General features: G+C 48.5%; 1 protein-coding gene across 1 annotated transcript in view; it reads right to left on the bottom strand.

Moving 5' to 3' along the window:
- Positions 1-21276, bottom strand: part of LOC119951596 (gastrula zinc finger protein XlCGF26.1-like) — a 34336-nt gene that overhangs the window by 12319 nt on the left and 741 nt on the right. The window contains exon 2 of the mRNA XM_038774779.1: positions 19256-19693. Coding sequence (XP_038630707.1) covers positions 19256-19693 — 438 coding nt within the window. The remainder of the gene's footprint in view (positions 1-19255; positions 19694-21276) is intronic.

Raw genomic sequence — 21276 nt, 5'->3', positions numbered from 1 at the left:
CCTGCAAAGATTTCCAAAATCCCTGTTTATCTCCTCCGTCTTCATGATCCTTTTCCATCCCCCAAGCCACAGAGAGGGATTTGCTCTAAAGTCGGCCTTTTTCTTTGTCAAACAGGCCACGTATTTGCTCGGCTTATTCCCAAACTTGTCCAACTTTGACCTCACAAACTTCCAACTTTTCTCGACCTGCTGAGTAAATAGGGAGCCCAAAACCACTCTTGCTGCATTAACCTCCTTCAGCAATAGCTTACTCGGGGTCTTCTTATAATTCTCCTCTGACTTTGGTCCTTGAAGAACCTAACGGGAGCCTCACCCTCCACACCTTCCGGCAGGCCGACAGCTCGGATGTTCTTTCTCTGACCCTCGGTTCTCCAAGTTCTCCAGGAGTCCACCACATCACTCAGGCCAGTTTTCCAAGGATTGAATTCTTGCCTCCGCCGAGGAGGCATCTTGCTCAACGTTCAGGATTCTCTCCTCCAGATCATCGAGCCTCTTCATGGTGTTTTACAGCTCAGCCACATGAGCTCACAGATATTGAGTCAGCTCACTCAGCCTCAGGTCAATAACACGGAGAATGTCGGCAATCATCATGTTCGCCACCTCCGAGAGAGCCCCGGAGAGCGCGGGGTCGAGACACCTATTGAGGGTCAGGCTGTCATGTTGAAAAGGCGGCTCCACCCCCACTGAATCCTCCTGCCCTCTTTTATCACCGGATTTCTTAAAGCTCTTTGGCATAATCTTACCAAACCCAATCCCGAAGTCTTTCAGGGACCTGATAAATATTAATTCAAGGATGAAGTAGACAAGTGCCGGGCAATCAGGATAAATTACGCATTATTGGCGAGTGGCGCCAGAACCTGCAGAAAAGTAGCTCCTCCCACGCCCACTTCACGTGGTTCCTCCCTCCCCCCCCCCCCCCCCCCCTGACAGATTTCTGATTGACGAGGGCAGCCGAGGGTCATGGGGAACCGGCAGGAAAATGAGGAGAAAGCTGATATGAGGAAGGATTTCTTCACTCAAGGATGTAACACAAGTGCCAGGCAATGACCATCTCCTACAAGAGAGGATCTAACCACCACCCCTTGACATTCAGTGGCATTCCCATCGCTGAAACCCGCATAACCAACATCCTGGGGGTTACCATTGATCAGAATCTGAAGTGAACTAGCCATATTAATACTGTGGCTACCAGGGCAGGTCAAAGGCTGGGAATCCTATGGTAAGTAACTCAGTTCCTGAACTCCCAAAGTCCGTCCACCATCTGCAGGGCACAAGTCAGGAGTGTAATGGAATACTCTCCACTTGCCTGGATGAGTGCAGCTCCAACAACACTCAAGAAGCTCGACACCATCCAGGACAGAGCAGCCATTTTGATTGTGCACTGCAGTAACTCACCAAGGTTCCATAGACAGCACCTTCCAAACCCACGACCACTGCCATCTAGAAGGACAAGAGCAGCAGATACCTGGGAACCTCATCCCCTGGAGGTTCCCCTTCCAAGTCACTCACCAGACAGACTTGGAAATATATCGCCGTTCCTTCACTGTCGCTGGGGCAACATCCTGGAACTCCCTCCCTAACAGCACAGTGGGTGTACCTACACCTCAGAGACTGCAGACGTTCAAGAAGGCAGCTCACCACCACCTTCTGAAGGGCAACTAGGGATGGACAGTAAATGCTGGCCTATCCAGTGACCCCCAAATCCCCGGTCAATGAATTTATTTAAAAAAATATTTGGACTACCAAATTCTTTTTTTTCCAATTAAGGGGCAATTTAGCACGGCCAATCCACCTACGCTGCACATCTTGGGTTGTGGGGGTGAGACCCATGCAGACATGGGGAGAATGTGAAAACTCCACATGGACAGTGACCCGGGATCGAACCTGGGTCCTCGGCCCTGAGAGGCAGCAGTGCTAACCACTGTGCCACCCAGCAATGAATTTAAAGACAATATGGTCTTTGAAATTCTCTACCCCAGAGGACTGTGGAGCCTCAGTCATTAAGTATTTTCAAGACATAGATTGATAGGTTTCTAGATATTGACGATATCAAGGGGGTAATGTTGGAAAATGGTGCTGAGGTAGATCGGCCAATTATCTCATTGAATGGTGGAGCAGGCTCGATGGGCCGAATGGCTGACTGCAGCTCCTATTTGTTATGGTCTCTGTGTCCAGGACAGGAAGCAGTGAGCTTGGATCTGTCAATCAGCCTGAATCAGCACCTTCAGGAGAATTGGAAGGGTGAATATTAGATACAGCAGGGTGAGAATGGAGGGAGAGTGTGTGGGATGGAGATTTACAGCTTTTGGGAAATGAGAGAGGGAAGAATGTTCCAGGAAAATTAAAATCTGTTCTCAATTTCTATCCTGTACTGACAGTGATGTCTTTTCTAAACTCCTTTTACAGGATGTTAAAAGGATAGGATCTACAGACAGAAATCTCAAACATCACGTCCACATCTGACAGATTTGGTTCATCGGCCATTTAATCTGGAAGGAGTAATGTGTGCCGACCTGTTGCCTTCAAAAGATTTTAAACATCAGTGTGACTGGAAAAGCACCGAGACACACAGACCCGAGTGAGAGTGTTCCAGAGCACTGACTGTGGAAAGAGCTTTAACCAGTTACACAGCCTGAATAAATACCATTGCACCATTCACAGCAGGGAGGGACCGTACACGTGTTCTGTGTGTGGACGAGGCTTCACACTGATTGTCCAACCTGGAGAGACACGAGGAGACGCCAAACATGGAGAAACCATGGAAATGTAGAGACTGTGGGAAGGGAAATAGATCTCCATCAGAGCTGGAAGCTCATCGACGCATTTACACTGGGGAGAGGCCATTCATCTGCTCTCAGTGTGGGAAGGGATTCACTCACTCATCCAACCTGCACTCACACCAGCGAGTTCACACTGGGGAGAGGCCAGTCACCTGCTCTCAGTGTGGGAAGGGATTCACTCAGTTACACAACCTGCAGTCACACCAGCGAGTTCACACTGGAGAGAGGCCATTCACCTGCTCTCGGTGTGGGAAGGGCTTCAGTTTTTCATCCAACCTGCAGAGACACCAGCGAATTCACACTGGGGAGAAGCCATTCATCTGCTCTCAATGTGGGAAGGGATTTTGTGATTCATCACACCTGCTGAGACACCAACAAGTTCATAATTGATCACAGGGGTTGGATTCTACTGTTATTGTTTCTGCTTCAAGTACATCCAGGACGGCATTGTGTTCATTCTGACAGTTGGTCAATGGGGAGGGTGGGAGGGTTTCTTTCTGCTGGACTGGCCGGTCTCACAACATTTCCTCTCGTGGGCTGATGCTCTGTCTCCCTCTCTCTGTCTCTGTCTCTCTCTCTCTCTCTGTCTCTCAGGGAATCTGAGACAGGAAAAGTGATGCAACCATCCCACACACAAGAAATGTTAAAGATTCCATTAGATAAAAGGAAGAGGCTCATAACGTGGCAAAAATAGTAGTAAGCCTGAGGATTGGGAACTAGTTTTAGAATTCAGCAAAGGAGGACCAAGAAACTGATAAAGAGAAAATAGAATATGAGAGCAAACTGGCGAGAAACATAAAAACCGACTGGAAAAGCTCCTGTAGGAATGTGAAAAGGAAAAGATTAGCAAAGACCAATGTGGGTCCATTCCAGGCAGAGACAGGAGAGTTTATAATGGGGAATAAGGAAATGGCAGAGAAACTAAACAATGTGTGTCTTTCTTCACGGATGAAGCATGGTAGCCCAGTGGTTAGCACTGTTGCTTCACTGCTCCTGGTACCCAGGTTCGATTCCCGGCTTGGGTCACTGTCTGTGTGGAGTCTGCACGGGTTCTCTCCGGATGCTCCGGTTTCCTCCCACAAGTCCCGAAAGACGTGCTGTTAAGTAATTTGGACATTCAGAATTCTCCCTCCGTGTACCCGAACAGGCCGGAATGTCGCGACTTGGGGCTTTTCACAGTAACTTCATGGCAGTGTTAATGTAAGCCTACTTGTGACAATAAAGATTATTATTTTTTTTTTTTTTTTTAAATAATTTTTATTGAAAGAGTTTTTCCATACAAACATTTACCCCTACTATTTTTTAAATTATATACAACACAATCCCTCTAGGCAAAAATCCCTCCCTCGCCCGCCCTCTCGCGCGCACCAGTCCTCTCCCCCCCCCCCCCCCCAAGCAACAACTTAACAAACAAGGTAGCCTACAGTTTCAGACATGAGCAACGAGCAGACTTGCCCGCGTTATAGTCGTACATGTCCCCCCACGACCATTGCTGCCCCCCCCTCCCCTCCCTCCCTCCCCCCCTCCCCCCCCTCCCTCCCCTCCCAATTCCCTCCCCCCCCCTCCCTCCCCCCCCCCCCCCCCCCCCCCCCCCCCCGGGTTGCTGCTGCCACGACCCCGAACGTCTATCTCTGATCTAAAAAGTCAAGGAAAGGTTGCCACCGCCTGGAGAATCCCTGTACCGACCCTCTCAGGGCAAATTTGATCCTTTCTAGCTGAATATAGCTAGCCATATCGTTAATCCAAGTTTCAACGCTTGGAGGCCTCGCGTCCTTCCATTGAATTAATATCCTTCGTCGAGCCACAAGGGACGCAAAGGCCAATATTCCGGCCTCCCTAGCCTCCTGTACCCCCGGTTCTACCCCGACCCCAAAGATCGCAAGCCCCCATCCTGGTTTGACCCTGGACCCTACCACCTTCGACACCGTCCTTGCCACCCCCTTCCAGAACCCTTCCAGCACCGGACATGCCCAGAACATATGCACATGGTTCGCTGGGCTTCCCAGACATCTGACACACCTGTCCTCACCCCCAAAGAACCGGCTCATCCTTGTCCCCGTCATGTGAGCTCTATGCAGCACCTTAAATTGAATGAGGCTCAGTCTCGCACACGAGGAGGAAGAATTGACCTTCTCCAGTGCATCCGCCCACGTCCCGTCTTCTATCTGCTCTCCCAGCTCCCCTTCCCACTTGGCTTTCAGCTCCTCCCCCGATGCTTCTTCCGCCTCCTGCATTATCTTGTAGATGTCTGATATCTTCCCCCCTCCGACCCAGACCCCCGAGAGCACCCTATCACTCGCCCCCTTACTGGGGAGCAGGGGGAACCCCTCCACCTGCCGTCTAGCAAATGCCTTCACTTGTAAATATCTGAACATGTTTCCCGGGGGGAGCTCAAACTTCTCCTCCAGCCCTCCCAGGCTCGCAAACCTCCCCTCTATAAACAGGTCCTTCAGCTGCCGTATGCCCACCCTGTACCAGCTCTGAAATCCCCCGTCGATGTTCCCCGGGATGAATCTATGGTTCCCTCTTATTGGCGCCGCCAACAGACCTCCCATTTCCCCCCTGTGTCGCCTCCACTGCCCCCATATCTTGAGGGTGGCCGCCACCACCGGGCTCGTGGTGTACCTCGTGGGGGGGAGCGGCCATGGTGCCGTTACTAGGGCCCCCAGGCTTGTGTTGCCACAGGACGCCCTCTCCATTCGTTTCCAAGCTGCCCCCTCCCCTTCCATCATTCACTTGCGCACCATTGACACATTTGCCGCCCAGTAATACCCCGAGAGATTGGGTAGTGCCAGCCCTCCACTGTCCCTACTCCGCTCCAAAAAGACCCTCCTCACCCTTGGGGTGCCGTGCGCCCACACGTAGCTCATGATGCTACTCGTCACCTTTTTGAAGAAGGCCCTAGGGAGGAAGATGGGCAAGCACTGAAATAAAAACAGGAACCTTGGGAGGACCGTCATTTTGATTGACTGCACCCTCCCCGCCAGCGACAGCGGTACCATGTCCCACCTCTTAAATTCCTCCTCCATCTGTTCCACCAGCCTGGAAAAGTTCAACTTGTGGAGGGTCCCCCAGTTCCTTGCCACCTGCACCCCTAAGTACCTAAAGCTCTTTCCTGCTCGCTTGAAGGGGAGTCTCCCAATACCCTCTCCCTGGTCCCCCGGGTGTATCACAAAAACCTCGCTTTTGCCCAAATTTAGTTTGTACCCCGAAAAGTCCCCAAACTCTGCTAATAGTTCCATTATCTCCGGCATTCCCCCCTCTGGGTCTGCCACGTACAGCAGTAGATCATCCGCATACAGCGATACTCGATGTTCCTCCCCTCCCCTAGTCAGTCCTCTCCACCCCCCTGAACCCCTCAGTGCCATCGCCAACGGTTCGATCGCCAGTGCGAAAAGTAGGGGGGATAGGGGACATCCCTGCCTGGTCCCTCGGTGGAGCCCGAAATACTCCGACCTCCTCCCGTTTGTCACTACACTCGCCGTCGGGGCCGAGTAGAGCAACTTCACCCACTTAATAAACCCTTCCCCAAACCCAAACCGTTCCAACGTCTCCCACAGGTACTCCCACTCCACCCTATCGAATGCCTTCTCCGCGTCCAGCGCTACCACGATCTCAGCCTCCCCCTCCACTGCCGGCATCATAATTACATTCAGCAATCTCCGCACGTTCGTGTTGAGCTGCCGCCCCTTCACGAACCCCGTCTGGTCCTCATGGATTACCCCTGGCTCACAATCCTCTATTCTAGCTGCCAGGATCTTTGCCAGCAACTTGGCATCCACGTTCAGAAGCGAGATAGGCCTGTAGGACCCGCACTGCACGGGGTCTTTATCCCGCTTCAGTATCAGGGAGATCAGAGCCTGCGACATTGTCGGGGGCAGAACCCCCCCCTCTCGCGCCTCATTAAAGGCTCGTACCAGTACCGGTCCCACCAAGTCCACATTTTTCTTGTAGAATTCCACCGGGAACCCATCTGCCCCCGGCGCCTTCCCCGCTTGCATCTGACCTATTCCCTTGACTAGCTCCTCTAGCCCTATTGGCGCCCCCAGCCCTTCTACCAGCCCCTCCTGGACCCTTGGGAACCTTAATTTGTTTAGGAAGTCCTCCATTCCCCCTCTCCTCGTCGGCGGCTCAGACCGATACAACTCCTTGTAAAAATCCCTGAAGACCCCGTTCACTTCTTGCCCCTTCTGTACTACCTTCCCGCCCCTCTCCTTCACTCCCCCAATCTCCCTAGCCGCATCTCGTTTGCGAAGCTGGTGTGCCAGCATCCTGCTCGCCTTTTCCCCATACTCATAGACCGCGCCCTGTGCCCTTCTCCACTGCGTCTCTGCCTTCCTGGTGGTCAGCAGGTCGAACTTGACCTGCAGGCTGCGCCGTTCTCCCAGCAGCCCCTACTCTGGTGCCTCCGCATATCTCCTATCCACTTCCAATATCTCCCCCACCAGCCTCTCCTTTCTTTCTCTGTGTGCCCTTATGGAGATCAGCTCTCCCCTGATCACTGCCTTCAGGGCCTCCCAGACCATCCCCACCTGCACCTCCCCCGTGTCATTCAAGTCCAGATAGCTCTCAATGCTCTTCCGGACCCTTTTACACACCTCGTCGTCCGCTAACAGCCCCACATCCAGCCGCCACAGCGGGCGCTGGTCCCGCGCCTCCCCCATTTCCACATCCACCCAATGTGGTGCATGATCAGAGATCGCAATGGCCGAGTACTCAGCTTCCCGTACCCTCGGGATCAGCCCCCTGCTCAACACAAAGAAATCGATTCTGGAGTACACTCTATGGACGTGGGAGAAAAAGGAATATTCCCTCGCCCTCGGCCTACCAAACCTCCATGGGTCTACTCCTCCCATCTGCTCCATGTACCCCCTCAGCACTTCTGCCGCTGCCGGCCTCCTATTGGTCCTTGAGCTCGATCTGTCTAGCCCGGGGTCCAGCACTGTGTTGAAGTCCCCCCCCCATGATCAAGCCCCCTGCCTCCAGTCCCGGAATGAGGCCCAATAGGCGCCTCATAAAACCCGCGTCATCCCAGTTCGGGGCATATACGTTGACCATCACCACTTTCTCCCCCTGCAGCTTACCCTTCACCATCACATACCTACCCTCCTTATCCGCCACTACCTCCTCCGCCACGAACGACACCCTCTTTCCCACCAGAATCGCCACCCCCCGGTTCTTTGCGTCCAATCCAGAGTGGAACACCTGTCCCACCCACCCCCTTCTCAGGCGAACCTGGTCCACTACCTTCAAATGGGTCTCCTGTAACATTGCTACATCAGCCTTCAGTCCCTTCAGGTGTGAGAATACCCTTGATCTCTTGACCGGCCCATTCAGCCCCCTCACGTTCCAAGTGATCAGCCGGGTCGCGGAACGACCCGCCCCCTTCCCCTGCCGATTAGCCATGTCCCGTTCCCTGCTCGCCCCGGGTCGACCCTCCCCTTCTGACCCGCTCCCCATGGCGACGGCCCCCTCCCCCCACCTCTCCAGTCCTCCACTTCCCGTTTCTGGTCTTTCCAGCAGCAACCCGGTGTCCCTCCCTAACCCCCCTCCCCCCCCCCCCCCCCCCCCCAGGCTAGGACCCCTCCTAGCCGCGATGTACCCTCCATCGTACTCCCGTAAGTCAGCTGGTTTGCGCTGACCCGGCTGCTCCTGCCACACTCCGACTCCCCCCGGCTCGGGGGGGGGGGGGGCCTCCCCCCCCTTGCCACTCCTCCCTGGCCCCGCTCCAACGCGGGAAAGGTCGCCATTGCTAGCCACGCCCCGCACTCCTCCCCTCCCCCCTCCTCTGCCCCGCGCGCGGGAAAACAGAGGAAAGCCCGCGCTTTCGCCCTGCCACACCCCACCCCGCCATCTTCAGTTCCACCCCCGTCCCCGTCCATGCCTGTAAAGAACCCCCCCTAGGAGCCCATATCCCCGATCTGCTCTCCCCCCCGTCCCGCCTCCCCAACTTAACATTATAAATAACAAATAGATAACAAATAACAATGTACTTAACAGTCGCCCTCTACCAAACAGTATAAATAACCATAAATAACCATGAATAACCACAATAACAATAACTAAGGGAAGTTGGCAAAGGGGGGAAAAAACATCAGAAGAAAAAAAAAACCCAAAGCAAGAGTTCAAGATCCAAACAAGGAAAGAAGAAAAAAAAAAAAAAGGAAACCGTTCCAATAAGAGTTCCGACCCGGCCGAAAAAAAAAACGAACCGCTTGTTCAGCTGAAAGTACCCGAGCGGACACGGCCGCCAAGTACCCCCTGGGTCTAATTCGAGTCCAGTTTTTCTTCCTGTACAAAGGCCCACGCCTCCTCTGGGGACTCAAAATAGTGGTGTTGGTTCCTGTAGGTGACCCACAAGCGCGCTGGCTGCAGCATTCCGAACCTGATCCTTTTTGCATGTAGCACCGCCTTCGTCCGGTTGTACCGGGCCCGCCGCTTAGCCACCTCCGCACTCCAGTCCTGGTAGACCCTCACCGTCGAATTCTCCCACTTACTGCTCCTTTCCCTCTTGGCCCACTCCAGCACTCTCTCACGATCGCTGAGTCGCTGGAACCGCACCAGCACCGCCCTCGGGGGCTCATTTGCTCTTGGCTTCCTAGCCATGACCCTGTAGGCCTCTTCCAGCTCCAGGGGCGAAGGGACGGCCCCTGCCCCCATCAGGGAGCTCAGCATTTCTGCTACGTATCCCGGGAGGTCTGACCCCTCCAGGCCTTCTGCCAGGCCCAAGATCCTCAGGTTCTTCCGCCTCATTCGGGTATCCAGCTCCTCAAAACGGCTCTGCCATTTCAGGTGGAGTGCCTCGTGCACCTCTACCTTTCCCACGAGGACCGTGGCCTCCTCCTCCCTCACAGTCATCTCCTGCTGCAGCTCCCGAATCGACGCCTCTTGGGTCGCCTGGGCTCCCATCAGCCTGGTGGTCGTCGCATTCATTGACTCCAAGAGCTCCATTTTCAGCTCCGTAAAGAAGCGCAGGAGAGCGGCCTGCTGCTCCTCCGCCCATTTCCTCCATTCCTCGGGTGCGCCACCGGCCGCCATTTTGGTCTTCTTCCCCCGCTTTTTTCGGGGAGCTGCTGTTGCTTTTTTTACCACCCCACTCCGGGTACCGACCATAAAGTTGGTCTGGTTCTCCTCAGGGAGCCTTCCCCCACCGGGATTTGTCCTTACAGCGCCGTTGGGGCCCTCCAATCGGCCCGAAAACACCTTTGTAGCAGGAGCCGCCAAACGTGCGACTTAGCTGGTCATAGCCGCAACCGGAAGTCCAAGATTATTATTATTAAGATACAGAAATTGTCCCAAAAACACAAGAGAACCAAGGCTCTAGTGAGCAGTAGAGACTGAAAGGGATTAGTGTTCATGAAAAAGCAGTACTGGAGAAATTAACATGGTTGAAAGTTAATAAATCCCCAAAAGCTGCTGCTCTACATCCCAGAGTGTTGAAAGAGGTGGCTGTAGAGACAGTGGATACATTGATCATCTTTCAGATTGTAGATTCTGGAATGGTTCCTGCAGATTGGAAGGTGGTAAATGTAACCCCACTATTTAAGGAGGGAGAGAGAAAACGGGGAACCACATCATTAGCCTGACATCAGTAGGAGGGAAAATGCTACAATCTATTATAAAGGATGTGATAACATACAAATCAGGAGCAGGAGTAGGCCACTCGGCCCCTCGAGCCTGCTCCACCATTCAGTAAGTTCATGGCTGATCTTAAACTAGTACGGCAGGGGGTTGTGTACCGGAGCAATAGGTCAGAGTGTGCAAAAAATTGAGGGAGAACTGGGAAATAGGGCCACCATGGCAACAGGGATGTTGCTGAAAACAGCGGGACTGGTGGCCGGAAATGCATATGTTGTAATGCAAGAAGTATAACAGGTAAGGCAGATGAACTTTGAGCTTGATGTTGTTGCCATTACAGAGACCTGGTTGAGGGAAGGACAGGATTGGCAGCTAAACATTCCAGGATTTAGATGTTTCAGGCGGGATAGAGGGGGATGTAAAAGGGGTTGTGGAGTTACGCTACTGGTTAGGGAGAATATCACAGCTGTACTGCGGGAGGGCACCTCAGAGGGCAACAAGGCTGTATGGGTAGAGATCAGGAATAAAAAGGGTGCAGTGACAATGTTGGGGGTTTACTACAAGCCTCCCAACACCCAGCGGGAGATAGACCAGCCCATAGGTAGACAGATTTTGGAAAGGAGTAAAAGCAACAGAGTTGTTGTGATGGGAGACTTCAACTTCCCCAATATTGACTGGGACTCACTTAGTGCTTGGGGCTTGGACAGGGCAGAGTTTGTAAGGAGCATCCGGGAGGGCTTCTTGAAACAATGTGTAGATAATCCAACTAGAGAAGGGGCTGCACTGGGCCTGGTATTGGGGAATGAGCCCGGCCAGGTGGTAGAAACTTCAGTCGGGGAGCATTTCGGGAACAGTGACCACAATTCAGTAAGTTTTAAAATGCTGGTGGACAAGGGTAAGAGGGTGAATGTGCTAAATTGGGGGAAGGCTAATTATACTATTAGGCAGGAACAAAATAACATAGATTTGGGGCGGATGTTTGAGGGCAAATCAACATCTGACATGTGGGAGGCTTTCAAATGTCAGTTGAAAGGAATTCAGGACCCGCATGTTCCTGTGAAGAAGGATAAATATGACAAATTTCGTGATCCTTGGATAACGAGAGATATTGTAGGCCTCGTCAAAAAGAAAAAGGAGGCATTGGTCAGGGCTAGAAGGCTGGGAACAGATGAAGCCTGTGTGAATATAAAGAAAGTAGAAAGGAACTTAAGGAGTCAGGAGGGCTAAAAGGGGTCATGAAAAGTCATTGGCAAATAGGGTTAAGGAAAATCCCAAGGCTTTTTACACATACATAAAAAGCAAGAGGGTAGCTAGGGAAAGCATTGGCCCACTGAAGGACAGGAGAGGGAATCTATGTGTGGAGTCAAAGGAAATGGGTGAGGTACTAAATTAATACTTTGCATCAGTATTCACCAAAGAGAAGGAATTGGTGGATGTTGAGTCTGGAGAAGGGTGCGTAGATAGCCTGGGTCACATTGAGATCCAAAAAGACGAGGTGTTGGGTGTCTTGAAAAATATTAAGGAGGATAAAGCCCCAGGGCCTGATGGGATCTACCCCAGAATACTGAAGGAGGCAAGAGAGGAAATTGCTGAGGCCCAGACAGAAATCTTTGGATCCTCACTGTCTTCAGGTGATGTCCTGGAGGAGCGGAGAATAGCCAATGTTATTCCTTTGTTTAAGAAGGGTAGCAAGGATAATCCAGGGAACTACAGGCCGGTGAGCCTTACATCAGTGGTAGGGAATTTACTGGAGAGAATTCTTCTAGACAGGATCTACTCCCATTTGGAAGCAAGTGGTCGTATTAGCGAGAGGCAGCACGGTTTTGTGAAGGGGAGTTTGTGTCACTAACTTGATTGAGCTTTTCAAGGACATCACAAAGATTGTTGATGCAGGGAGGGCAGTGGATGTTGTCTATATGGACTTCAGTAAGGCCTTTGACAAGGTCCCTCATGGCAGACTAGTCCAAAAGGTGAAGTCACACGGGATCAGAGGTGAGCTGGCAAAATGGATACAGAACTGGCTAAGTCATAGAAGGCAGAGAGGAGCAATGGAAGGGTGCTTTTCTGATTGGAGGGCTGTGATTAGTGTTCTGCAGGGATCAGTGCTGGGACCTTTGCTGTTCGTAGTATATATAAATGATTTGGAGGAAAATGTAACTGGTCTGATTAGTAAGTTTGCAGACGACACAAAGGTAGGTGGAATTGCGGATAGCGATGAGGACTGCCAGAGGATACAGCAGGATTTAGATCGTTTAGAGACTTGGGCGGAGAGATGGCAGATGGAGTTAAATCTGGACAAATGTGAGGTAATGCATTTTGGAAGGTCTAATGCGGGGAGGGAATATACAGTAAATGGTAGACCCTCAAGAGTATTGACAGTTAGAGAGATCTAGGTGTAAAGGTCCACAGGTCACTGAAAGGGGCAACACAGGTGGAGAAGGTAGTCAAAAAGGCATACTGCATGCTTGCCTTGATTGGCCGGGGCATTGAATATAAAAATTGGCAAGTCATGTTGCAGCTGTATAGAACCTTAGTTTGGCCACATCTGGAGTGTAGTGTTCAATTCTGGTTGCCACACTACCAGAAGGATGTGGAGGCTTTAGAGAGGGCGCAGAAGAGATTTACCAGGATGTTGCCTGGTATGGAGGGCTATGAATAAACTTGGTTTGTTCTCACTGGACTGACGGAGGTTGAGGGGCGACCTGATAGAAGTCTACAAAATTATGAGGGGCACAGACAGAGTGGATAGTCAGAGGCTTTTTCCCAGGGTAGAGGGGTCAATTACTAGGGGACAAAGGTTTAAGCTGCGAGGGGCAAGGAGATGTACGAGGCAAGTCTTTTACACAGAGGGTAGCGGGCGGATGCCTGGAACTCGCTGCCGGAGGAGGTGGTGGAAACAGGGGCGATAGTGACATTGAAGGGGCATCTTGACAAATACATGAATAGGATAGAAATAGAGGGATATGGACCCCGGAAGTGTAGAAGACTTTAGACGGGCAGCATGGTCAGCGCAGGCTTGGAGGGCCGAAGGGCCTGTTCCTGTGCTGTACTTTTCTTTGTTCTATGTGTTTGTTCTGATTCTTCACAACTTAGAGATTGCAGACCCAGTTTCCCCAATCTCTCCTCATAGGACAGTTCAACCATCCCAGGAACAAGTCTGGTGAACCTTCGTTGCCTCCCGCTGTGAAGCCATAATATCTTTTCGAAGGTAAGGGAAGTAAAACTGCACAAACTGCTCCAGCTGGGGTTTAACCAAGGTTCTGTACAATGGGTATATTCTGGCCGTTCTCACGACTTTGCTTCCAGTGGGCTGATGCTCTTTGAGCCTGGGAGAGCACATTTCCACTGAAATGATCCACAAAAGCTGATGAAGGACTTTTATTTTATCCTGGATAGTAAATTGTGTTTTTCCCCCATGACAGGTAGATCTAAAATAAATGCATTTATCTCTGTTCCATTGAGTCTGCAGGACCAGGCCTGGCGATTCGATTGGTCTTTGTCAGTATTAATGCTCCACATGAGCCTCCACCCACCCCTCTTCATCTCCCTCCATCAGCATCTCCTTCTGTTCCTTTCTCCCTCATGTATGTATCTAGCTTCCCCTTCAATGTATTCATCCTGTTCACCTCAACCACTCGCTGTGGTAGTGAGTTCCACATTCTCACCACTCGCTGGGCAAAGAGGTTTCTCATTGAAATCCATATTGGATTATTGAACCCCTTCATCATCGTAAAGACTTCCATCAGGTCACCTTTCAGCCTCCTCTTTCTAGAGAAAAGCAACCCCAGCCTTTCCTGAGGGTGAAATGCTCTCAATTCTGCTATTATTCTTGTGAATCTTTGTTACACCTTCTCCAGTGCCTCCATTTCCTTTTTCTAAATGGAGATGACAAATGTTGACAGTGCTCCCAGTGTAGTCTAACCCTGGCTCTGAACAAGTTGAACATAACCTCCCTGCTTTTCAATTCTATCTCTCTGGAATGGAACCTTATATATGGGCCCCACACTTTAGGAAAGATGTGAAGTTCTCAGAGAGGAGATTGAAGAGAATGGCACGAGGGATGAGGGAGTTGATGGAGTTGGAGAGACTAGAGCAGCTGAAATTTCTCTTCTGAGCTCAAAGTATCTGGAGGGTGGGGAATGTGGCCATTCAGCCCATTGAATCCATGCCAGCTCTCCATGGAACCAACCAGTCAGTCCCATTGTCTCGAATCCGCGTAGATTCATTTCTCTCAAGTGCCATCCAATTTCCTTTTGAAATTCTTCCATTATCTCTCCTTTTGCTGCCCTCATAGGAAGTAGGTTCCGGGTCATTACCACTCTAGATGTACACAATGCTCTCAGAGCAGAGAAGGAATCCACTTGGCCCATGTTTCCCATGCCAGCTCTTTGTAAAGCTACCCATTAATACCATTGTTTGACTCATGTTTTCTTTTCATGAATGCATTAAATTTCTTTTTTGTAGGTACAGTTCAATCAGTTTCCAGTACCGTTTGTAGACAGTGCATTCCAAATCACAACAGCTCGCTATGTTTTACAACAAATAATTGTGGATATCGTGTGCCTGTACTTTCACAGAGTGATGAAAATGGTGTCAAAAACACGATTATTGCAAAAATTAAGATTCAATCCTTATCAATGATTTTGGTAAGGACACAGTTTGCTGACAATTAGAACAGGTGCATTTCAAGAGCACCTCTCATGATCTCTGGACCTTCTAAAGTCTTTTACTGCCAATGAAGTACTTTTGAAACATTTACTGCTGTAATTTAGGAAACTAAGTACGCATGTGCAATCAAATAAAGTTTTTAAATTGTTATTTTCATTGTGTATTTACTGCCATAAAAAACAAGGTCAAGGAAGCCTTTTTAACCTCGAACATGTGGCTCCCTACAGGCGTTTCACATTTTGTATCTTTTCTATATTAACTCTGTATTGATTACATATCAAAAGCCAGTCATTAAAGCAATGATTATTCAGTAGTGAACACTAATTATCATTAGTGAATTGGTATATTTGGTAATTATTTTGTAAAAGACTAGATCTTAATTTTTTAAATTAACACTTTCAACCAAAATGATTCTAAAAACTGCAGAAGTAGCAGAATTTGTTTGAAAAAATACAGCATTTTATAATTTTGAGAAGATCATACATCATATTCTGCCAAGATTATGTGCACGAGGCAATGGCCTCAGGGTATTGTCACTGGGCTGGTAATCCAGAGACCCAGGTTAATGCTCTGGGGATCTGGGTTCAAATCCAGCTGTGGCAGATATTGAAATTTAATAAAAGTTTTGAATTAAAAGTCTAATGAGCCATTGTCGATTGTTGTAAAAGCCCATCTGGTTCACTAATGTTCTTTAGGAAAGGAAATCTGCTGCCCTCAGTGTTCTATTTGAAGATGAGTAAGAAATTGTCTCTTTCAACCAGTGTGGCTTGTCTTAACCAAATGTATCAACGATTTCTGTATTAATTAGCTACCAGTCAATAACAGATGATTGAATAAGCAATGATCCTCAATTAAGTGACAATCAATGAATCAGTAATATCAAAAATACTGAGTTTTATTTGCTGTGTAAATGTAAACATTTAATTACTGTGTATGTAAAGAATGTGCAATGAGGATAAATGTACTGGCAAGAGAGACCTTCAAACTCTGATTAGCCTCAACATTTGAAACTGTATGAATAAGGGATTGTATAGAATCAGATAAAGGGATAGTATGAAACAGTTCTATTGTATTCCTGTCTAAGATAATGAGAGAAGGTGGTGTCAGTAATTGGGGATCCAATTAAATTAATCTAGTGCCAAATTGACCAATGGTCATGTTACAACAGGCCCAACTCTGATGGGAGGTAATGGTCACTTTGGGGATAAAAGTAGACGTTCTGAAGGTCTTCCTTGCTGGCCGGGTTCCAAGGAAAATACTGTCAAAGGAGCCAGAGAGGGTTACGCTGCTACAGACTGATCACCCACATGAAGTTGTAAAAGTCAATGTCTTAAAGTTCTTCAGTAAACCGTACTCATTTAATAAATTTCTTTTTAAATTTACCATCCAGAGAATTCTGCCTTTGCCTTAATTGGTTAAAGTCTTGTCTGAACCAAAGTGAATTTATTAAATGGTGAGTTGGGGATGGCTGAAGACAATTAATTTCCAGATAATGAGATCGGATAACAGAAATCTTCAATTTAAAAACTTGCATTTCCATGAAATGAAAAAAATGAAAATTGCTTATTGTCACAATTAGGCTTCAAATGAGTATACTGTGAAAAGCCCCTAGTCGCCACATTCCGGCGCCTGTTCGGGGAGGCTAGTACGGGAATTGAACCCTCGCTGCTGGCCTTGTTCTGCTTTACAAGCCAACTGTTTTAGCCCACTGTTCTAAACCAGCCCCGACACAAAGGACTATGGGGATAGTATGAGGGGAAAGGCATTGAAGTGGATGATCAGCCATGATCGTATTGAATGGTGGAGCAGACTCGATGGGCTGAATGGCCAACTCCTGTTCCTATGTTCCAATTATACAAAGATAGGAAGGAAAGTAAATTGTGAAGGGGGACATAAGAAGACTAAAGTGATATAGATAGGTTACGTGAGTGGGGAAAAAATCTGCCAAATGCAGTATGAGGGAAAAATGTGAAATTGTCCATCATGGCACAAAGAATAAAAAAAGCTTATTATCGAAATGGTGAGAGATTGCAGAGCTCTGAGACTCAGAGGGATCTGGGTGTCCAAGAGCATAAATCACAAAAGGCGAATATACAGGTACAGCAAGTAATTAGGAAAGCTAAGAGAATGTTATTGTTTATTATGAGGGGAATTGAATACAAAAGTAGGGAGGTTATGCTTCAGTTATACAGGACATTGGTGAGACCACATCTGGAGCACTGTGTACAGTATTGCTCTCATTTAAGGAATTATGTCAATGTGTTGGAAGCAGTTCAGAGGTTTACTGGACTCATACCTGGAATTGGAGGCTGGTCTTATGAGGAATGATTGGACAGGCTGGGCTTGTGTCCGATGGAGTTTAGGTGACTTGATTGAACCGTGTAAGATCCTGAGGGGCCTTGACAGGGTGGATGTGGAAAGGATGTTTCCTCTTGTGGGAGAATCTAAAAATTGGAGTCACTTTAAAAGTAATAAGTTGCCCATTTAAGGCAGAGGAGAATTTTTTTCTCAGATGGTCCTGAGTCTTTGGAACTCTGTTCCTCAAAGGGCAGTGGAAGCAAAGTCTTTGAATATTTTGAAGACAGAGTTGGATAGAATCTTGATAAGCAAGGGGGTGAAAGGTTATCGGGGTGTCAGCGGGAGTGCGGAGTTGAGGTTGCAATCAGATCAGCCGGGAACTTACTGAATGGTGGAGCAGGCTCGAGGGGCCGAGTGGCCTACTCCTGCTCCATATGTTATCACATCCTTTATAATAGATTGTAGCATTTTCCCTCCTACTGATGTCAGGCTAATGGGTCTGTGGTTCCCTGTTTTCTCTCTCCCTCCTTAAATAGTGGGGTTACATTTACCACCTTCCAATCTGCAGGAACCATTCCAGAATCTATAGAATTTTGAAAGATGATCACCAATGTATCCACTATTTCTACAGCCGCCTCTTTCAACACTATGGGATGTAGAGCATCAGCTTCTGGGGATTTATTAACTTTCAACCACATTAATTTCTCCAGTGCTACTTTTTCACTAATACTAATCTCTTTCAGTTTCCTCGTGCTCACTAGTCCCTTGGTTCTCTCGTCTTTTTGGGACAATTTCTGTCTCTTCCTCCGTGAAGACAGACACACCTTGTTTAGTTTCTCTGCCATTTCCTTATTCCCCATTATAAACTCTCCTGTCTCTGCCTGGAATGGACCCACATTGGTCTTTGCTGATCTTTTTCTTTTCACATTCCTTTAGGAGCTTTTCCAGTCGGTTTTTATGTTTCTCCCCAGTTTGCTGTCATATTCATTTTTTTCTTTATCAGTTTCTTGTTCCTCCTTTGCTGAATTCTAAAACTAGTTCCCAATCCTCAGGCTTCCAGCTATTTTGGCCACTTTATGAGCCTCTTCCTTTGATCGAATGGAATCAATTGCATAACTTTTCCTGCTGGATTTTTGTTCCCTGAAGGAATCTTTATTTGGTGTATATATGTGAAATGAAAGTTGCCAAAGTCCCAGAGGCTGATCTCCCTTTTGAGAGAGAGAGTGAGAGATAACTGGTGATTTAACCTCAGGGTCACCACACCTCATGCGAGGGGCAATGTTGAGAAGGTGGACCCTTCATGGTTGTGGACCCCTGCTATTTGAGTCACTCCACATCATGATCAGCCATCCAGGCAACTGAGCTAAGTAACGCCCCCCCCCCCCCCCCCCGCAGGTGAATAATAATGCCTTAAATATTAGCTATTACCTGATTCCCATCACACCATTTAATGTGGATTCCCAGGCACCTCAGCCAACTTGCCCCCTCCATACCCTGATAGTTTTCTTCTGTGAGAAAGGCCTCGAAAAATTAAACAGAAAAAACATGTAACCACCAGGGCCCATCTTCATGGCAATGTGGCAGGATATAGGGGGACATCCAAACAGAAATGCAAACTGAATATCTTCCCACTTCCAAACACCCCTTCAATCTGTGATCCTCGTCAAATTTTAAACAAGGTAGTCACAACAAGACTCGAAGAGCATGAGCCCTCTGGAGACAAAGCCGTGAGAACGACCAGTCCAGCAGAAAGAAACCAACCCCATTGACCAACTGTCAGAATGAGCAAAATGCAGTCCTTGATGTAGCTGAGTGCGGAAACAATAACAGCAGAATCCAACCCCAGTAATCATTTGTGAAGTTGTTGGTGTCTCAGCAGGTGCAATGAATCATGGATTCCCTTCCCACATTGAGAGGTGAAAGGTCTCTGCCCAGTGTGAACTCGCTGATGTGTCCGCAGGTTGGATGAATCACTGAATCCCTTCCCACACTGGGAGCAGGTGAACGGTCTCTCCCCTGTGTGAACTCGCTGATGTCTCTTCAGACTGGATAACTGAGTGAATCCCTTCCCACACGGAGAGCAGGTGAATGGCCTCTCCCCAGTGTGAACTCGCTGATGTTTCTTCAGACTGCATAACTGAGTGAACCCTTTACCACACTGAGAGCAGGTGAACGGTCTCTCTCCAGTGTGAACTTGCTGGTGTAACTTCAGACTCGATAGGCGAGGGAATTCTTTTCCACACTGAGAACAGATGAATGGCCTCTCCCCAGTGTGAACTTGCTGGTGTAACTTCAGACTGGATAACTGAGTGAATCCCTTCTCACACTGAGAACAGGTGAATGGCTTCTCCCCAGTGTGAATGCGTCGATGAATCTCCAGCAGAGATGGGAATCTGTATCCCTTCCCACAGTCTCCACATTTCCACGGTTTCTCCATGTTTTGGGTCTCCTCATGTCTCTCCAGGTTGGACAATCAGTTGAAGTCTCGTCCACACACACAACACGTGTACGGTCTCCCCCCGCTGTGAATGGTGTGATGTTTTTTCAGGCTGTGTAACTGATTAAAGCTTTTTCCACAGTCAGTGCTCTGGAACACTCTCACTCGGGTGTGTGTGTCTCGGTGCTTTTCCAGTCACACTGATTTTTTTTAGCTTTGTTGAAGTCAACATTTCTCATAGATTTAATGGCCGATGAACCGAGTGACTATCAGATCTAGACGTGATGTTTGAGATTTCTGTCTGTAAATCCTCTCCTTTTCACATCCTGTAAAAGGAGTTTACAAAAGACATCACAGTCAGTACAGGATAGAAATTCAGAACAGGTTGTTTCAATTTCTATGGATCATTTCTTCCTCTCTCATTCTCCAAATGCTGTAAATCTCCATCCCACACACTCTCTCTCCATTCTCACTCTGCTGTATCTAATATTCACCCTCCCAATTCTCTTGAAGGTGCTGATTCCGGCTGATTGACAGATCCCTGCTCACTGCTTCCTGTCCTGGACACAGAGATCATAACAAATAGGAGCTGCAGTCATCCATTCAGCCCATCAAACCTCCTCGACCATTCAATGAGATCATTGGCCGATCTATCTCAGCACCATTTTCCCCCATATCCCTCAATATCTTCAATATAGAGAAACCTATCAATCTCGGTCTTCAAAATACTTGATGACGGAGGCTCCACAATTCTCTGGAGTAGGGAATTCCAAAGCTTCAGCACATTGTCTTTAAATTAATTGCTGGGGGCAGCAGAGTGGCACAGTGGTTAGCACTGCTGCCCCTCAGTGCCGAGGACCTGGGTTTGATCCCGGCCCCGAGTCACTGTCCATGTGGAGTCCGCACATTCTCCCTGTGCCAGCGTGGATCTCACCCCCACAATGTAAATTGATGTGCAGAGTCGGTCAATTGGCCACGCTAGATTGCCCTTTAATTGGAAAAAAAAATGGGTACTCTGAATTTTTTTTTTGAAGGACAACTAAGTTTTGGAGCCAGAGGTGTAATTAAAGCATCATAAAAAGCGCGGGCTAATGGAATGTTGTTTAGATGAAGGGGATTCCCTGTGGAGATAATTAGATTTCAGCTTGGTAAGATGGTGTCAGTACTGGGAGGAGCCACGGTTTCAGGCTTTTTGCAGCAAAGCAGTGTTTTAGTTGAGAATTAGTTCAAGATGTGAGCAGAGGTCAGGCATCTCAGTTCAGTTGAAAAGATATGGTTGTAACTAGATTAGCAGTTTCTTTCCAAGCAATTCAGAAGGTGAGCTGAAACAAGCCAAAACAGCTTCCCAAGTTTCTTCATGGTTCTGACAGGATTCAGATATTTTCTTTAAAGTGGTGACACGTGATCTCTCTTTCTCAAAGAACATCTGTGTGAAGCAGGTATTGCTGTGGGCTAACTGTGTTTAACGGTGGATTGAGAGCGGAGATGGTGTTTTTGTTGTTTGAGTGGGAATAA

Source organism: Scyliorhinus canicula, chromosome 17 (assembly GCF_902713615.1).
Source record: "Scyliorhinus canicula chromosome 17, sScyCan1.1, whole genome shotgun sequence".
Taxonomy (NCBI): Eukaryota; Metazoa; Chordata; class Chondrichthyes; order Carcharhiniformes; family Scyliorhinidae; genus Scyliorhinus; species Scyliorhinus canicula.
This window is presented reverse-complemented; position numbering and strand designations above follow the sequence as displayed.